The sequence below is a fragment of the Amblyomma maculatum genome, chromosome 4 (genome assembly GCF_055883805.1).
Source record: "Amblyomma maculatum isolate TAMU_Amacu chromosome 4, ASM5588380v1, whole genome shotgun sequence".
NCBI classification, from domain to species: Eukaryota; Metazoa; Arthropoda; class Arachnida; order Ixodida; family Ixodidae; genus Amblyomma; species Amblyomma maculatum.
The window spans coordinates 58,681,434-58,701,703 of record NC_139347.1 but is presented as its reverse complement, the minus strand read 5'-3'; the positions used below and the strand labels follow the sequence as shown (position 1 = coordinate 58,701,703).

The following is a 20,270-nucleotide window of genomic DNA, read 5'->3' as shown; positions in this document are numbered from 1 at the left end:
CAGCTAAAACGGAAATCATATTGTACGGGAGATGAGGAGGACTTTTGGTAAGTTCGCAGAGTGCAGTTTCACCTCCGGAAACTGCATCGCTTAGTTTTCCGAATGACGGACAGGAACAGTTGTTGCTGGTCAAAGTGTAGAAACAGAGCGGCGGTATGGGAAAAGGGACCGGCGTCGGGATCCATGGGCGCCACTTGGTTCAGACGAGGATACCGGCGGTGGAGAGGATCGACGAGGTGGGCTGGGAATAGATCGTCGCTGATAATATGAGGGTACGTCACTTTCGAAGGCGTCGTAACCACGCCGCTCGTTCTGAATGCGTCGACGACAGAAGCGGGAAATATGTCCTCTGATTCCACAGTAGTAGCACACTGGGCGAGAGGGGCGCCAAGGTGCGTAATAGGGCGGCGTAGGCTGAGCCGTCGTCACGGCGTTGATGTGGTTGTAGGGCGGTGCTTGTCGTGGGAGGGGGGGGGGGGGGGACAAAAGGAGGATGGGATGCAGCAACGTGAGCATAAGTCGGCGCTGTACGAGGTGCAGGAGGTCAGGTGCGACAGGGTGGGTGATAGTTGCTAATTCTTCTTTCATGATGGTGCGGAGGCTGGCGTCATTAGAAGAGTGATCACACCCGTGCCGGCAGAAAGGGCTCAAGGCTTGGAGCTCCTCGCGGATTATCGCTCGAATTAGGGTTCGTAGATCGTAGTCAGTAGAGGGGGGGGGGGGGGCAGTAGAGAAGTCGGGCTGCAATCGGGAGGACTGCAGCTGTTCGAGGCGTTGACAGGTCGTAATAATGGAATCAACACTTGATGGATTCTGGGCAAGTAGGGTGTTGTAAGCCACAGAATTGATTCCTTTCATGACATGGTGCACGCGTTCAGGTTCAGGCATGGTGGGGCTAATACGTCGGCAAAGTGCAAGTATGGCCTCTATGTAAGACGCATACGACTCATCGGGACCTTGACGACGGGAAGCGAGCTTGTTCCTCGCGATCTCAGTCCGAACTGCCGGGTCGGCGAAGTATTGGCGGAACTGCTGTTTGAAGGTGGGCCAGTTAGTGGTGTGGGGCTCGCGGTTGATAAACCAATTCCTGGCGACCTCAATCAGGTAGAAGGAAACGTTGAGGAATTTTAAAGCGTCATCCCACCGGTTGTAGGCACTGCAGCGTTCATAAGTGTCAAGCCAGTCATCCACGTCCTCGGCGCAACGACCAGCGAACAGCGGCGGATCGCGTTGTCGTGTGGGCACAGTGGGCACAGTGGGAGGTGGCGGTGTAGCCGAGGTAGAGGGTCCGGCCGGGTCGGGACTGCTCTCGGTTGACATAACGATGGGGGTTGTTGCCAAACGGTGACCGGAACGTAGCTCCAGCGAAAGGCAGGGCACAAGGGAGTAAGGGGATCAAATTTCACCTCCACCACTTGTGAAAGAAAGCCAGGTCGAGACGCCAAAGTCGTGACGGCAAGGCAAGGTACGCCGTGTCAGCGTGCGTGCTGGAGCCGTCGCCGCGGGACGATGACGATGGTATGAAGATCCGTGGAAGGCTTACAATATATATATATATATATATATATATATATACTAAAGTCTAAATGCCCACAACTTGAAGCTCCACAACAACCACCTTTAGGACAGTAATATTTCGAAAAATTCTTCAGTGACTCCGAGTGTTTCATTAAAAAAAATTTACTTCATCCAGAAAGCTAGATGCTGCCAGCTCCGAGCTGAAATAGCCAGGGCCGTCCAAAACTTGAAGAAATTGTGGTCGCCGCATCTCTTAAACACTGTTTCCCACCTGAATCAGTGTCTGGAGACAAAGGCGTAATGACTGGTATACGCTCCTTTGTTTCTATCACCATGATTGCAACAACTTTAATCGGTTTGGCTTCATGCTGCTTGCTATGAAGTGGATAAAAGGGAACTCTTAGTTGTAGGTTTGTGCGAGTGGTGCCTTTAGAGCGCAGCTCATTGGCACTCGTTCCTACGGTTCGCGTCGTCGTCGCGGCATCGCTGTCCGCAGCTGGAGCAGCCTAAAATTTCGTCGAAAAAATTCAGTTCGACACAAGAAGACGAAAAGATTACTAAGAAAACCGCTGATGATCCTTACAGCAACGCCCTTTCTTGCATGCAGTAAATACCAAAGCAACGTCTCTGCTTTTCTTATTCTGTATGATTATCGTTGCGTACAGTAAGTATCAAATGGCGCTTGTCTATGTGTATTGTTGACTTTATTAGTCCTGTGTTCGCTTCAAAAGGACTGTGGAACCCTCGTGCTTCTTTTTAAATTCTGTTCCGCCGAGGAGAAAAGGTGCCGTGTCTTATGTGGCGCGGGGCGAGATCATAATGGAATTGATTATTTTTTCACAGGTTCATCTTGCATCATTAAAACAGCTGTTTGAGAGATTACACGAGTAGCAGGTACGTGGGAGCAGCAAGGCACAATACAATGCAACCTTTACTTATCGCATGCATTAGTTCCGTGAAAAATTGTTCCAAAGCAAACTTAGGGGCCATTGAAAACGCCCATTCAAGTTTAAAAATAGCATCAATGTGTGTACCCCCGAAGTCCTAATGCCATGGTGGCTAAAACAGAGTGGTGGTTCAAAATGCTGTGACCAGATTAGCGCCCTCTGGTCTAGATGAGAGGGGCGTAATGCCGTAGCGCTGAACCACCTGTTCAGTTGTTCCCTATCCTTGAAAGGAAACCTGACAATAAAGTGTTCAGTTTGCTTGGTTTCATTTGCCCCCAGGAAGAGTTCAGAGACTAGGAGGTTTTTGTTCAGACATCTTTCAGTCTATAGTCCACGCATAGCTCTCGTTATCTGCTACGTTTATCAAGTTCTACGCTGCCTATTTCAATTTCAAGACACACCCGACTGGACTATAGTATAAATACACAAAGCAATCAAATAAACCACTCTCCCTTCGGCGAACAGTAAAGCCTCGTCCCGGTGCCTGACCCTCAGAGCGAATAAACAACAAAAGAGCCGTCAATAAACCTCGAGTCACAAAGGAACTCCTGCAACGACAGCTGAAACAAATGACGAAGCGACTCTGCTAGACGACATGGTCTCCGTAAAGCTGCCGGCAAGAACGCAACTTCTGTAAATAAAGAGAGAATGAAATGCTATCGAAACAAGCGTAAACAAAGAAGGCAGCAGGCGATGGCGGCTGTTGCTTAGTGTCCTCAGGGCAGCAATTATTTGACATGCCAGCGAGAACAAACAGATGGCAGCAATTCAGACTCTTTGAGAAGCAGTACGCATTGTTGATACAATGAAGCTGAGTAGTGGAACAGTGAAACGAATCTTGCCTTCGGCATGTGATGAAGGTGAAGAGAAATAGAGTCCGTCCCGTAAATATCAGTCTTTCTCGTCCGTTATACTTGCCGAAGTACATCCACTGTCACGGACGAGGTCAGGTTTCTGGCGAGCTAAATAAAATAACAGCCTTTCCATCGAAGAGGTAGTGACGTCTTTTGGTGCGCAGATGAAGACAGCTTAAATACGGTCGAGAATCACAGGTCAGACGATGGGCGCGAAAAAGGGCGGGCTTATTTGGTTGCCCGCTTTTATCCATGAGGAGGCAATCGCACCGGGCGCGCTGTTATCTTTTCGCCGGGTGACTCACGTCACGACGCTGAAGCCTGGCCGTCCTCGATTTGCTCGCTGTTGTGGATGAAGTCATGTACCTACGTATGTTCTGATCGTTAGGTTTAATCTACGCATTTCTCAACCAAGTTGAATTAAAATGCAGGTGCCTATATACTATGCATCCAGAGGACTGTCTGTCACTACCTTCCCGTTATTGCCTTCTTTGTCCCGCTTGGGCAGTGGCAGCGAGCACCGGCGAGAACAGCAGCAAGAAGGTCGCGTGGCACTTGCGACATTGAGTGACGGCGCTGCGGGCGATGCATAGAGCGCGGGTTTGTCGAAAGCAGGCGTCTTTCGGCTCGAGATAGCTAAAATGTATCGAGCCGCCCGTAACAAGAATAGTGATGCTTTCCAAATTCTATAATTTGGCATGGCTATTGCTAATGGCCGGTTAGAAATTTCTACTGAAACTAGGCGTCTAAATGTAATACTTAAAAAGCTATGGTTTAACTTTGGGTTTCGCTTCTCTGGGGCCTAACGACATTGACTTGATTGAGTGCAATGTCTACCGAAAGCTACTGCGCCTTTGCGTGCAAAGCCATGAAAAACCGTGGTTAACCGAACTTTCACTCGTATAACTAGGTTAAGCCCATGCTTAAACCTTCACCATTTTCAGGCTCCAGCCAGCATAACTGACCATGGGCTTGGTTCGCGCCACCGCAGTAGCCTTCTCCCCTTCTTTCCTCCTTATACTTCCACCTTTCCCTCTTCAGCCACTGCCCCCACCCTTCATTCTTGTCCTTCTACCGGGTGCGTCCTTCCATGCGCTCTTGCCATGACCATCTGCTTTTGCGGTGATCATCCTTCTGCTTCTTCCAGAAGCACAAGCTTCAGTGTGAGCACATGCTCCAGGCTCCATCTCAACATCCTCCTTTCACAATAGCCTCCAGATCTCACCTAATGGCAGCCCCATTGCGGTTGAGCATTCATTGAAATCGCCAAGTGCGCTCGCGCGCAGGACGAAACTTTCAACTTAAGCATAAATGCCATGGTCAAGGCTACTTGGACTAAAGAAAAAGTAATTGCTCAGCTCAGTGAGTGAATGGGTCCTAATAAATTGAGTCGAAATGAACGAGCCCAGATCACTGAAATAGACCAGATGAGCCGGAAGTCTAAATGAGTATGATTGAGCCCAGGTGAGTCATGAGTGGGGAAAAGTGAGTGAGCCCAAATGAGTCGTGAGTCGAAATGAGTGAGTGAGCAGTAAAGAGTTGCAGTCATAGTGAGTCGTGGGTCACTTTGAAAGGTTGACTCTGGATTAGTCATGAGTCGGAGTGAATTAATCCGAGTCAGTTGTGAGCCTAAATGAGACCGAATGGGTATGGGTCTGAGTGATGCATAACGTTGACCAATATTTTGTGAACCTGAGTCAGCACTATTGAGTTTACCGTAGTATGCTTGTTATGCAAGGTGTTCACACAGTATAATACTGTCGTTCGCTCCAACGCATACATTAACAAAGTGTTCGTTGGAAGTTACTTACATGGCCAGAAAATTAAGGAGAGAAAATTCGCTGTGACAACTCTGAAAGCAACTCCTTTTAGACATTAGCAACGTATGACGAAATATCAAGCACAAAAAGCGTCGCTAGTTCATAGTAGTCCAAGTAAATGTATGCTATGCCATTATATCCAGAAGGAAAACAATGCTATATTATAATCAGTTACTGTCCTGTCATCATTAAGTTACTTTTCTGGGATGGTAATTGACCTCTGCAAACAGGGAGCATAAATTTCAAACAGGGTAATTGCGATTGTCTTCGATTACTTATTTTCCGTAATTTGCACGTCACTGTACCCATGTAGCAAAATAAATATAATATGGTTAAGAGCAACGCGCACGTAGAAGAAAAATGAATGCGCGTTCGATTCGCAATGTCTGTGCAAACAATAATAAGAGAAGATGAAAAAAAAAAAAATTCTTTTCAGAGCCTCTTAGGTGGAGAAAGCATGAAAACAAAGCAATAGTAGTCGAATAGAACGAACTCATCGCTCTTCTTTTTAAATTTTATTTTGCTTCATTTACAATTCCCAAGAACGACAATGAGAGCCTTCTCGCGGAAAAGAGCAACTGGACTAAAGTGCGACGGCAACTAAACCTTGAAAAATGGCCTAGGTTTCAAACGCTGGCTTGACGCCCGAAGCACTTGATACTTAAAGCAAAACAAAAACAGTTGGATGAAAACTGTTCTGCGCTGAACAAAAATAATAACGGGTGTTCGTTCACAATAAAAGCTGGATCAATAAAAGGAAGGCCCCTGCGACGCAGTCACATTCATTAAATTTTCAGAGCTACGCTGCACCCATCACAGATCGTGACCGCGTTCTGGTTAGCAATGAGCAGTTTTTTCCGCCGGCCCAGTAGACGACATGTTCGCTTCCTTGCAGGCAGTAACTGTTCGGTATTGGCAACTATAGAGATGAAAATTTGATGACAAGGGGAACCTACTGATCGACCTATCGAGCGGGAGTATATAGAAACCATGCCGCGTTTTCTGTCGCAGAAAATATCGAACCATATTCCCGAGGACAAACTTGCAAAGAATTCTCGCATAGAGCGTACGCGGAAGTGACAACCATAAGGTACCGTACCTCTAAATCATCTAAGCGGCGAATACACGTACGTAGAGAGGTCAGAAATACCACATATCCTTCCTGAAGTTGTGGGTCATATCATATGTCTGGTGATATACAGCGATTCGTTACGTTGGTGCACATTTGCGAACTTGTAACAATATCAAAAAGTAGTTAGCGGCCAACACATGGGACGCGGTGCTTTGCAGTGACTGTTTTCATGCGTACACGTGCTGCGGCTCCCTAGAGGAGCTCAGTTTAAAATGGCAAGAAAAACGTACGCCAAGAACATATATAGGTTTAACCTCAGCATATATACCGATTCCCGGTTTCAGCGGAGAGATTACATAAAGGCTTCAAATAATTACGTCCATGCCACTCAAACAAGCATATGTTCCTTTGCAGAGTGACCCTAAGGGGAGTACCGATCACGCTAATGCAACGCTAACGCCTAGTCTGGTGTTCGCCATGACCAACCAGGACAGACTCACGTGAATTACCGGGTTCGATCCCTCTCCACACACTCTCCCTTCTGACTCAAACTCACTCTGAAGGCTTCTATAATCTCTCTCTTCAAAGTATACCCTCGTATCTTGTCAAGCCATGTAGTTGTGTCCCGGACAATTCGCAGATACAGTATCTGCTTATCTGATACATCTGATATAGTGATATCTGGTGCATCTGATACAGTGGTGCTTGGCCAAGAGCACGTACGTTGGTTTTATAAAACACGAGGAGGAAAATGCCTTCTGCCTTTTGATTCACGCCATACTAACTTGCTCAAGAGGGGGCAGGCAATTTAGTGTCTTAGGCAGACGCTGAATAATTCCTGTCTGCATCTGATGGGAGAGAGTGTCAATCTACAGATGGAGAGATATCCCTTATAACGTCGCATTCGAATACAAAAAAGCGCAGCTGGCATCATCGTTGGGGAAACGGTCTGTCACAATCTGTAAACCACTCCGTTTTATTTCTGCTGTACTTATAGCCTTTTGGAAGATGTTTGGAGTTATATTCATGAAAAGTTTGAATTTGTTAGGAGCGCGCTATGTGATTTAGACCGGAAGCGGCGATGGCTTACCACCATAAACGGTGAGGCGATATCCCTACCACAACTATTGACAACCGTGTATTTCACATCCAGAACTCATTTAAGACATGGCTTGTACATTGACGTTAGCCTTTTTCTTAGGAGCTTATTACCTATCAACATTCGCTCGATTATTACGAATCTCTGAGCTAATCTGTCCTCTTGGTTTCACTTTTTCGGCATTAAATAGTACAAGAGGAGCACTATTCACATTTCATACCAAATTGCAGCCATCCGCTGTCGCTGTTAAGTGCGTTTCTGGTATGGACCACGAGACACCACGCCACGAGAAGACACTGTTGACTAAGTTCCTCACGCCGCTAATTTCTGACAAAGTGGACCGCTGCGTACCGGTTGAGTAGAGGGGGCTGCTTCTCAGAAACGTTTATGGCTTGCGACGCCAATATCCACTGGCGTTGTGCAGCGGAGTGGTTCAGCAGAAGCCATTAGCTCGAGCTGAGAACAACAGGCAGCTTCCAAGGCACCGGCACGACACGCGAGCTAATTACACTCGCAGCTTTTCCTTCACCGTCTCGAGTTGTCGCGAAGCAAGGGAGAAACGAGAGTGCAGTGCAGCGTCTTAACCACATTAATCGGAGGCTGAAGACAAGACGAAGGCTCGCACCACCTGGCCAAGTAGCTGCAGAGCTATGTTAATGCGGTTAGCGCTGGGCTGCGCGCTTCGTTAGGCGCGTTGCTGACACGCTGGCGGCAACAGCAGCCCGGCCATCAGCAATACCTGCTGGCTTTCAATAGGTCTGGTCTGTAGCATGATTTCAACATTTTTAAATATAAAAGAGGGATAGAAGAGCTATTGTAACACACACACACACACACACACACACACACACACACACACACACACACACACACACACACACACACACACACACACACACACACACACACACACACACACACACACACACACACACACACACACACGCACGCACGCACGCACGCACGCACGCACACGCACACGCACACGCACACACACACACACACACACACACACACACACACACACACACACACACACACACACACACACACACACACACACACACACACACACACACACACACACACACACACACACACTCGCGCGCACGCATGTATGTACATATACTGCTTCAGATGACATGAAAACCGACAAAACGTTTTCCACGTTTGAAATCCGGATTCGACGTTTTCGCTGCCGTGTCGGTCTTTGGGAACTGACCCCTCGGGCATCGGTCTTCGTGAGCTCGGCTCAGGAAAACCGCTCAAGTTCGGGTAGAAAGCGGTTCCTGCGCAAAAGTAAAAATGTAGAGATGAAATAAAGAAAGACCACGTCTTCAAGTGGTCCGGCGCGCATTGCTTCGGCGCGCGCATTGCTTCGAGGAGGATCCATCAAGACGCACAGAATACTAAGGACAGCTGTTCATGACAGGGACTATATACGCTTCAGCCGTCAACGCTGGATGCTGTATTTTTGCATGCATGCCTTCACCCTGTCACTGGCATGCCGCACGCATGCACCTTGCATCGCTCTATGATGCAGCACCCTAACTGGATGCATCTCCTCTTGTAAATCGATCCAGCAGAGCGTATACGTGCAACACTCCTGCCTTACTACACCTAAGCGCAGCTATCGAAACCCGGACTGTCACCTCCAGGTCTGCTGCCAAGTTGAACAGTATGTTGGAACCTATTAGCAGTTAGTGACTTGACAGCTGCCTTGTTTGCTGCACCCATCGAAACAGTGGCTAGCCAGAAGAAAAACGTCAGTGCATAACGAGCCGTCCGTGGGCGCACTAGACCGGCTTTGTGGGTTATGTATTTGGTAGGCTTACGCCAGCTCCAGCCTCGACAACCTTGCATGCTTATCGTGCAGCAGAAGATGCACTATGCTGATTGTGTGATGAATGATAGCGTAAGATAACGTGACCGGCGTGGCGTGGTCTAAGTCAGAGCTTAGCTAGCCTGGTCGAACTTAGTGTCCAACGAACTCCTCTAGGGGCTCATAAAATCTTCATGCGCCAAATTTTAGTTCGACCGATGGTGCCAGTGTCTGCAGTGTGATATGCTGTTTCTGTGTCAGTTTTTTTTTGCACATAGTGAACGTGACGACGGGCCCTTGTTGTACTGTTAGTTTCCAGTGCAATACCGGTGCAATACCGGTCACCTAGAGGCTTTGCGAAGACGGCGTGAAATCAAGTTGTTGGGATGGTTACGAGCATATTGCAATGGTAATTTATACGTAGCAAATTACCGATATATATCCCGACCCCAGAAGTAAACGACAGGGGCACTTCTTCAGTCTTTCCAAAAACTGGTCTGAATAGTTTCTTGGCAAGTTTTAGATAATACTACTGCTGATGTTTCGCTGAAGCCTTTTCACTTTTATAGCGAGGAAAGAACGAGCCTTAAACAGAAGTCAGCTCTTTGGTGACTAACTAGTTTGCCAGAGTAATATTACTCCCCCAAAACTAATTGCGAAAGGACACCAGCCGCATGTAGACGCTTCATAAGTTAACAGTTTGCCGCAAGTCTAAGCTTTGCATTGCATCCATTTTTGTAATTTTTGGATAAAAGACATGGGCCCGAACTGCAGTAAGTAACGTCGCTGCAGCATTTCCGGTATACGTGCGTTTTTATGAGTTTTCGGGAAGGTCTAGGCGCTCGACTTTGCCAACGTGGAAGGAACGGTAATATTTTAATATCATAAAGACGCTAACTTGAAAGGAGTGGGAAAGGGAACTACGACCTGCCAAAGCATGTTATCCCCCCTTTCCCGAAGTTCGGACCGCTGTTCACTTAAGCAGCATATTTTGGCCTCTCATCTCTCTCTCACTAAACGTAGGCGTCAATCTGCAACTAAGCTTGGAGTGAGGAGAAAAAATCGCACAACGTGGCGAGCTTTTCGCTGAAGAGCATGGCGCCAGCACAAGCACACATACCGCGAAGCTTCGTATGCCACTGTTCTTCTCGTTCGCTGTCCGCTTGCGCTAGTATCACGCCTTATGTTATAGGAATAAGAAGATTGCGACACACTAATTCATTTAGGCAGCCCTGACTGATTCAGTTATTGCACACGATACGGCACCCTTCTTGCGTCTGCAGTTTACGCAGGCTACCATTCCTCCGCAGGCTATCATCGTAGTTGCCTCCGTTATCACGGACTGTGTTCCTCTTCCCTTTTTTTTTAAGCCTTGATGCAGTAAACGCGCATTCAAGACATCGATGCATGTTGAGTAGGCACGCCATAACCGGCGTATCGGCATCAGTATTCATCTGCTAAGCTTGTACGAGCACTTTTTCTTCCGCTAGCATTGCCTTACTTCGCTGGCTAGCTAAAAGTATAACACTAAGACAGGCGAATTAAAGCTATAGTTGGCTCGCGACGAATATTCGCTTATATCGGGAGAGTCGTCGCCGTTCTTTTGCGACTCCATTAATCAAATCAACTCCCTTATCAGCGCATAGGCTGGTCCTCCAGCATGGTGCTAACACCTGTGTGCCTGCTCTTCGCCGGCTGCACTTTCCTTTCTTCTCTCCATTAATGTATTCCTACTATAATGGGCGCATCTCTTATATTCGTGAACAGTTCGACAGAAGGCCCGTTAATCATCGAAAAAAGCCACAGTTAAGCTTGTGTGCGAGGGAGCGCGCGCATTATATTTTACCTAGCCGGGGCGGGAGCCAGTGGTCCGTTCGAAGAAATAGCGCGGGGAAACTTCTGCTAATGAAAAGGTACCGAAATCGCATTTATCATTGCCTGTCGTCGCGAGTGGTGCATAATGAACTGCGGAGAGAAATCACAGCTCTGCGAGCGTATCTGTACCATTGTTTTTCTATGCTCTCAAGGTATGCGCATTTTATCGCAGAGGCAGCCGGCAAAAACAGAACGCGCTCATTAGCTTACTGAAGCAGCGCTGGTGAAGTTTGTTCTTAAGCATCGTCTGGGGGCAGGAAAATACGGAGCCGCCCCGCACTGGGGGATTCATCGCGGTGAATAATTAAACAGTGGCTTAAGAAATGGGTCAATTACGGTTTACGCTGTGATGAGCATCTTTGGAGGGATTAGTGACTACGTCGACTGTAGAGTCTGTGGAAGAGAGATTTGTACGCGTTGTACTAATCCACGCATTGTAATAATGAATGGGTGAGAAGCATGATGAGTTCCTGCGGATCATGCGTTCAGGCCAATAGAAAGGAGGTCACCCGAGAAAGGGGATGTCGGTCTCAGCAGTAATAATCATGCAAATAAGGAAAGTGCAAGATCTCGACGACTTACAGCTTAATCAGGCTTATTTTATTCGACCCAGACGCGCTAATCATGACGTAAAAAGGATCAACGAGCAAACAAGCAAGAAAGAGGTCTACATGCGATCTGAACATATTTGGTGGCCATTTTTAATGTGCACTCATTAGAAGCTCATCGGTCCAAAAGTCGGTGTGGGCGTATGTCAGTCTGTGGTTGCCTTCACCTTCCACACGGATCTGACAGGTGTCAGGTGGAGAGAGGGGTAAATCTCCTGTCCACTTCTAGGGGAGACGAGAGAGAGGCCGTAAGGTGACTGGCAGGAGAGGACAGGACACCCTCCCCCATCCTCCACTCCCAGCTCCCTACTCCCCACCACAGCTCAGGCTTCTCCTTTCATTTGGGAGGGTGACATTAGAATCAGCCTGTCATGACATTTGAATTCATGTTATGCCTATGCCACGCATGACGCGTTCATACGGCTTGTTTAAAGCGGGGATTTATATATGGGCTGGTAGATATACGCTACCGCATCATACCCTTAAAGGCAGAGTTTGCGTCACCCATAATTTTTTTCATTGCTACGTTTGCCTGAAGTGCCTTGTGCAACATGTCTAACATAGCTTTCTGCGTGGCAGTATAACGGCTCAAGAGCCCCCACTGAATAAATTTATGGCTGAGCGTCAGATCATATTTGCTTTTAAAACATTCACACAAAATACTTCTCTAAATGGCTTCAAATTTCGAGGGAAGCCATTGCGAGCCATTACCATGTCGCAGGCAGTTAGGCTGGCGAGATTTCCTTGATTTCGACAGTGTGGAATCCACAAAGATTGTACGACGTACGCACCTACGCTCGTCTTCTTCGCGTGCTACCATAATACTGCGGTAAGCGGCAGTGGGCCTTCGTATGAATTAAGTCACGGTAATGCTTATCGGCCTAAGGGCCCTGATCCTGCTTGACAGGATCATCGACCCGTGTCGCTAGCTGTGGCCGGTGTTGCTCCTTGGCTTTGGGGCTGTGATTGACCCTGCTGCTGATGGGCGACTCCTGGACATATGCCATGCGGCTAGGAGGTACCTAGAACAGTTTCATGTAGGTAAGCAGCAGCGGGATAACGAGCCAGGTGACCAGTAAAATGAGCCAGGCACTGACCACAATACCGCGCCACTATTGGAGCAGCCGCATGAGGCCAGCCGCGAAAGGGGCCCGCTAACAGTGTTAGCATTTCCACCTTGTGCTTCTTCTAGCCACCAAGCAACAGAATGACTCGGGAGCGGTTGCCTCGAAGAACGCTCTTCACACCTTCTAGAGACTGCCGCTCAGTCAAAACGCAGGGTGCTGGACACCAATGTGACTGAAAACTGCAGAAGTCCAGTCTCCTAATTGGTACTTTTTCTAGAAGAATCTCAACGCCAAAGGTACAGTGCCATGCGAACAATAGGGAACGTTGCATATCGGCAGAAGTGAGCTCAATGTTGAAAACTGAGTTTAGAAGGCGAGTGCATTTTGAGAACGCGGCCACCGGAATATATTCCCTCCCACCGGTTCGAGTGAAGCGGATCAGCACTTTAAGACAAAAGTGCCAAGAACCAGAAAAAACCCCTAGGTATTTCAAACACCAGTGCGCTGCGTGTACCTTAAAGCTTTAATAAAGCTGCAAGTACCATAAATAGAGGCTTGTGGCGAGATAGAGCCAACGGCGCTTATCGGCGATTTCCAAGTTCGCAGAGTTGGAGGAATTTAACTTTGCCGCAGAGGCCCGTGTCACAGAAACGCAAAGCCACTGAGGGACGCTGTTCGCGCTTAGACCGGCGCGTCATGATCGGACATTCGGACTGATGAGATCGGCCGCATCGATGAGGGGGGGGGGGGGGGGGGGGGTGCAAGCCGGGAGGTGGGTGCAAGCCGGATGGCTGGCCGTGCAGGGCTGGAAATTCGTCGAATGGAAGTCACGACCTCAGCGACTACTGCCCAATTTACCACAGGCATCTGGCTAAAGCGCCAATTGGGGCTATGTTTGTTCGATTGGCTGCGTCTGACTGGTAAGCTTGCATTTCAATGCCATGTTGTCCAGAGGCAGCATCACTCGAGCAGTGTCCCTCAGCTGGGCATGGTGTCTGCGACATTGTCTAACATCGGTGTCTTGCTCAGCCACTAATAGTAGGTCTTCAGGTGCTTGGATTATACCTACCGGTCTCCAGCATCCCCCCTCATTGCTTTCGGACTAGACACACTGGCTTCTGGGTGCGAAAGGGAACGGACAGGACATCACATTATCGTACAAGAGAGCGAGACTCAAACCCAAGTAGCATGGAGGCAGGAGTCTTCCCATTTCGCGTTGGTGTACGGTGATGCTAGATCAAGATCCGGTCCTACTTCGACTGCAGGAGCTCTTGCGTGTTCCTTTTAATAGTGCTCTTCAACATTCCTAAAGCTCTCATCCCTAATTCATTCGATTGCGTCAATATTTAATCACACATTCACTTGAAAAAGATCGATGTTAGTGATTTGTACGTTATGGCTTGCTGTCCAAAACCTTATTTTGCGGTAGGTTTAACCTGCTAAACATATGTAGCGCTTCAACCATGTTCGTTGCGCTGCCATTTCTAAATGCGATTGCTTACGTTGTGATGTATACAACCATAAAACATCCAATCCTTCCGTACTCCAGTTCATGCTCCTGATTTCTGTGTGGCTAATTACGCAGACTTTATATTCATCCACTTCCTCTCCTGACTTCCCGATTGATCAGATATACTATGTGAACAAACAAATGTGCCGGATATATTTCTGTCATGTTGGAGCCACTAGCAAGCATTTATGCTTATGCATTGTAAGCCTCTTTTCCTTTGAAGCCTAGATGATACAGTTTCGCTATCCTTTGCACTCTTCCTCCGCAAACTGGCATACATTCATCATCATCATCAGTTGGTCGTCTACGATAGCGGGACCCGATGCGCAGCATGCGCAGGCAAAAAATAACACATTGCTACATATGGGGACAGAAAAGCAACTGACCATCGGAGTTAATATTTGTAGGACATTGTTGCTGTACTAAGCTGTTTAAAAGGCTCGGCTCTATCGATCGTTCATGGACAATAAAAAAAAAAAAAATAGAAGCGAGCGTACTTTCAATTGTGAAAAAGAAGGCCGAAGTGCAGCCGCTCGTGCGAGGCGCAACAGCAGTTCGAAGCAGCGACAATCAATGTAGCCATAATCGAGAAGAGAAGAAACAGCGGCAACCCGGACTCAACCCGAGCCATGAGGCTTTCGCCGCTGCATCGAGACGACGGAGACAACCTCGTGAGAGGTAAGCTTGGCTTCACGCCGTCCCTTCGTCTCATCTGCGCCTCTCGGACAGCTGGCTACTGACTGTGGGAGCACCAGTGCTAGCGTCCCGTGGATTTTTTTTTTTTTTTTCTGGACGGAGGGTCCTTTCCTTAGCTTGTGTTTGGGATGAATACCAGCGGTTGACATATGTAAAGGTGCTGCCCGTAAGCTCGGACTTTGCTTGCGTGGGTGGGCAGCCACAGGGATAGATTCAGGTTGCTTACCGTGAGAGCAACTTGGCCATGTGCCTGTTTGGGAAAGCCGTTGCTGAGCACCAAGCAATTCCATCGACTAAATTATAAAGGCCCGTCAGGTTGACCAAACTGCAGAGCGGTGGGCGTTGGCTTAATCTGCGTCCTCAATATCAGCATCTTCCTCTTTATTGACTATTATGACTAAATTCCAGCGTCCACTTTTGGTTTGTTTAGCAAATCATGGGCCATTATAGCGCGAATTCGAGGAAGCGAGTGCGCTTCGAACTGATGCTTGGATAGTACCAAGGAGTCACAAACAAAAGAGAAAAAACAAAACAGTTTTTATGCCTCGCTATTACTTCCCGTCCCTGCGCTTACTTGGCGAGTTATCACACTTGCCTCCTGTTACCACGCGCCTCACCCCTCCGCAGCATCCCGTGCGGTTGCCGATCCGGCCTGAGCGTGTATGGCGGGGCTGTGGGCGCCTCCTGACGCCACCATGAACGAAATAGCGCCACCGCCGAAGTACCGGCTCAACCTTCGGGTGGTGCTCATGTCGGTGCTCATCTGGATGGGCACCTTCCTCGTGTTCGCGGCCATATCTGTCACCTTGGCAATAACCACCAATGCCATGTACTTCCTCTTCATCATCATGGGCCTGGTGGTGTCCACATTCGCCATGGCCTTCTACAAGCCCGAGGGACCCTGGGAGCCACTGGTTCCATACAGCAAGCTGTGCGAGCCCAAGCTGGAGACGCACGCACCCGTCTACGTGGAGGAGAAGTCGTCCGTGTACCCGCCCTCGCCTTCCATGAAGAGCATGACCCGATCGGACCCGTGGCTCTGCACGAGCGCCAAGACGACGTTGCGTAGCTCGTTCTCAACGCCACGCCTGCGCTGCGCCGCCGCCGACGACGACACGTGGCCCGCTCCCTCGGCACCACCGCGTAACCCGAAGGCGCATCTTCCCGAGGGCTTCCTGCCCCTGGCACCCTCGGCAGCGGCGCGGAGCCAGTCGTCGTCCTCGCTGGACGCTCACAGCCAGTGCGAGCAGGTGCGCTGACATGGTGATCGTAAAACCTAAAGGGGAGGGAGAGACGAAGAGTAACAAAGGGAAGGTGAAAGATCGCCAAGCTAAAATTCTAGCTTTTGAGCACAGCCTCATTCATCCAGTTGTAATAGATAACGCACACATTATTTCTTTCGCTCTTTTAGCCGGAAGGTTCGCTGCTTTTTGGCAACTTGATTCTCGGCTGCCATGAAAGGCCAGGAGTTTTACGCCGGCCAGCTAAGCACTCTAGAGCGACTAAAATTGGTCTACTAATTGAAAAGCATATTTAATGAGTCAACTCGTCAGTCTGGTGATCCATGTTCGGTATCCTTAACCTTTTCACAACATTCATAAAGAACTGCAATCAATCAATCAATCAATCAATCAATCAATCAATCAATCAATCAATCAATCAATCAATCAATCAATCAATCAATCAATCAATCAATCAATCAATCAATCAATCAATGAAACATGTAATTAAACAATCAGTCATTACCAAATTCGGACGCTTAATTGTCATTTTGCAAAAAGAATTTGTTATCGTTCGGATTTCTTGTATACGTATTTTGCCATATATTTCTTTACTCATTAAATTTCTTCGCTCAGCCTATCTGAAGAAGCCACTGGGAAAGTTGACATCTTTGCAAGAGTCATCTCAAGTGATCTCTGTTTCTGCTGACTCATTCTTAGTCATAATCAATCATACAATGTTCATCTCGTGGCGGCTGCTTTCTTACTTCCTTACAATTGAATAGGCAGCAGTTCTCTCTCTCTCTTTCTCTCTACCCAATTCACCATCTGCCAATCGCGACACGTAGCTATTCCGTGCGTACGCCTGAGTCGTTTCGGGACATCAAAATCCACACGCTACCTCCTACCAAATCCCATCACCCACCACCCACTATCCCGCCAACAGCATTACTAAAATCGGACGCCGGATTTCCGTCACGATGGGGCTCCTACTGATAACGTATTAAAGCCAGATTCCTGCATATGAATTATACTACGGAAACAGTAACCAGTCGTGTAGCACCCAAGCGAAAATTTCTGAAAAATTATAGCTACGTTTCGCGACAGCGGATGTAGAGAAACCTTGAATAATTCTGTAGGAGCTGGTAACTTAAGCCGCTTACGAGAGCTGAATCGTTTTAGAATGCAGTGAAATTTTGCACATTCTTGTCTATTACGTGCGGAAAACATAATATAATAGCACGTTTACTGTCGGCTAGGGAAAAATTTGCTTTCTGGGGTATGGCTTCATGCAGGTGACTACGGTCAGCTGTCACCAGCCGTACGGTTGCTACGAAAGCCGCGTCTTGAGAACAACGTACGAGGAGTTCCACAGAGTCAGCGACAATGTCGAGGCGATCGAGTGCGTCGAGAGGTCTGAAGTAGTGACCTTGGAGACGGTCCCTATGCCCGAACCTCCCTCAACAACGATCCAGGTGGAGGAGCCAGTAGAACCGGTTGCGCCAGAAAAGAAAAAGCGCCGGCTACTGTGGAACATTTTCAGCCGAAGTGACGACAAGACCGTCGTAAAAGAATTTCCCATCGACAAAAACGAGGACAGTGAATCGAAGGCGGGTCTGCTGGACGAAGAACTCACACGAGAGATTCCATCGACATCGAAGCCGAGAGGTATCGCGGACTCCCCAGAATTTTCCAAGGTTGTCGAAAACATCCACCGAAACATTCAAGAGGCCAACAACCCTTACGGAATACTGCAGAAGCCCAGGCCGGAAGGGGGAGTGGCATCCCAGCGAAAGTTGTCTAAGGAGCGCAAGACGAAAAGCGCGTCGAAGGGAAAGCAGACAATCGAAGCCTTGGGCAGTACGCCCGACCTGCAGAGCGCCAAGGTGATGGAGATACTCAGCTCCTCGGACTCGAGCCGATCATCCAACGCCGCCGGGGGGTCTGCCATGAGGCCCTTTTGGAAGGGGCAGGAATCGCCGCAAGAACCTTCTCCAGGAAGTAGCAGCCCCATGGTGAGCGGGGCCGCTTCAGGAATGTCATCCGCAAGCCAGATTTCACTGGCTGGTTCGACACCTAAGGACATCGACCACCAGTACCTCAACGAGGCATTCCTGAAGTCGCGCTCCAGCTGGGACGAGCCTTCGCACCCAGAGTCGACGACTCCCTTCAGGAACGCAACCGAAGGCAGCGCCAGCCAGAGCAGCCATCACACCGTCTTGTCCAAGAAGACTGCATCCATCGCCCACTCCGACGAGAAAGAAATCTGGGGCTCGCCCAGCTGGAACCCTGCCAAGAGCAACGCGTGCAGCGAAAAGGCGAGCCAGGCATCGGTGCCTGACTTCTGCCCGCAATCGAGTGGCGACGACAAGCAGCTCTACCGAGTGGCGCCGCTGGTCAAGGCTGACCTGGTCGAAGTCACGGTCATCAACAACCCCCTGCCTGAGAGCGGGGCCACAGCATGCCAAGCCAAGCTTCCGGGCGTCGATGCGGCCGAGAGGCCGCCTCAGCCTTCCAAGTACGTGCAGGCCACAAGCAAGACAGCCGACACCGGCGTGCAGATGGTGACTTGCGATGGCGACAACAACAGCCCCACTAAGAAGTCCAAGAGGAAGAAGCTAAAGCTGGTGCCACGATTCCTCAAGGCAAAGAAGAAGAAGTGATGTCATTGCCAGAGGTTGCTCCCATGACGTCAAAGGGGGCCAAGTCGAAACCGAGACTGCCTTCGTGACTATTGAGAAGTTCAGTGGTGGTAGGGGCCGCGCGTTGCTTTTGTTGTTTTGAGAGCGTCGGAAAACTGTCTGGGGGAGGAGGGAAAACCCTCAAGTTGTAGTCAAAAAGATGTGTTTTGTGTTTACTTTTTTTTCTTTTCTCGAGGGAAAACCCTTAGGTTGTAACCGAAGTGATGAGTTTTGTGTTTCTTTTTCTTTCCTTTGTTGTTTATTCCTGTCATGCTTCTTCTACAAGTGATGTTTCGAAAATAAAAGCGAAGAAGCATATTTCGGTTTCAGTGAAGTGATTCCGGCTCATGCCTTGCTCGTTTTGCTTTGAAGTATTGCCACGTAGACATTTCTTAAGCTAAGACCGCTAGGATTAAATTTGTTCTAGCCCAGCCGAAATGAGCCTGCGGATGCAAAGAGTTGCAACACATAGCCTCTCACTTCAAAATTAGACTTTCCAGAATTCAACGGCCGGATTAATTTTGCCGCGAAAGTGACGAACTATACAGTGCATTTCAACTTAATTTTTATTTTTCAAAAATAAGCCTCTTAATTGTGCTAAAGTTGTTTGGTGTGTTATATATACGACTAAAGCGAAAATATTATACTCAGTCACTGATGTATTCGTGCGATTTTCAGTGGGGGATTTCACACGCGGCGCATATCTAGCGGATTTGGCCGGGACGGCGCACAGAATTTTATTTTTTTAGATACCCTAAAGGCCTAAGTGGGAATTGCATAGGGGAGATGAGGGGGGGAGGGGGCATAAACATCACAGTACATAATCTTGGCACATATTAGCTAACAAATGCACTTAAGATCTATACATACAAATTGAAGTACACAGCACTGAATTCCCTCGCGGATACATGTTGAGGGCACAGCACATAATGCTTAAAAAGGAAATAGTGAAAACAATATCATGGTAAATATAGACAACCAACGTAAATTGATAATTTTTTTTTAAATTCTTATAAAGCAGTTTCAGTTGCTACATCATTCGGCAATGAGTTCCAGTTTTCCATTGATAACAGTAAGGGTCAGATTTGGTAATTTTGCGTTCGTGCAAATATGAACTGCACGTTGCAGGGATGATCAGGGCATGATGAAATATGATGGGCAGGAACGATGTGGTCAGCTGAAAATGGGGAGTCACCGTAACATAAGAAATGAAAGAGGGATAAACGGGCGAACTTGCGTCGAGTGATAAGGTCGGGAATATTGAGAAATTGCTTTGGTAATGATACACTTTGCTACGGTGAGTAAGACGAAAGGATGAACCTGACTGCTTTATTCTGGACACTCAAGTCTGTTAACTAATGAAACGCTGCTTGGATTCTATATTACGGAAGCAGGCTCCAAAGTTGACCTTATGAGAGTAGGATAGTCGTGAACATTTGTCTCGGAGTTGGCAAATTATAAACGAGGTTTGAAGTCGCAGT

At 48.2% G+C, this 20,270-nt stretch overlaps 1 protein-coding gene across 1 annotated transcript; it reads left to right on the top strand.

Moving 5' to 3' along the window:
• The first annotated feature begins 15,583 nt into the window (after positions 1–15,583).
• LOC146191159 (uncharacterized) lies at positions 15,584–18,771 on the top strand. Its single transcript, XM_084599888.1, has 2 exons — positions 15,584–16,138; positions 17,404–18,771. The coding sequence occupies exons 1-2, from the start codon at positions 15,584–15,586 to the stop codon at positions 18,769–18,771; spliced, it is 1,923 nt and encodes a 640-aa protein (XP_084456014.1).
• Positions 18,772–20,270: the final 1,499 nt, after the last annotated feature.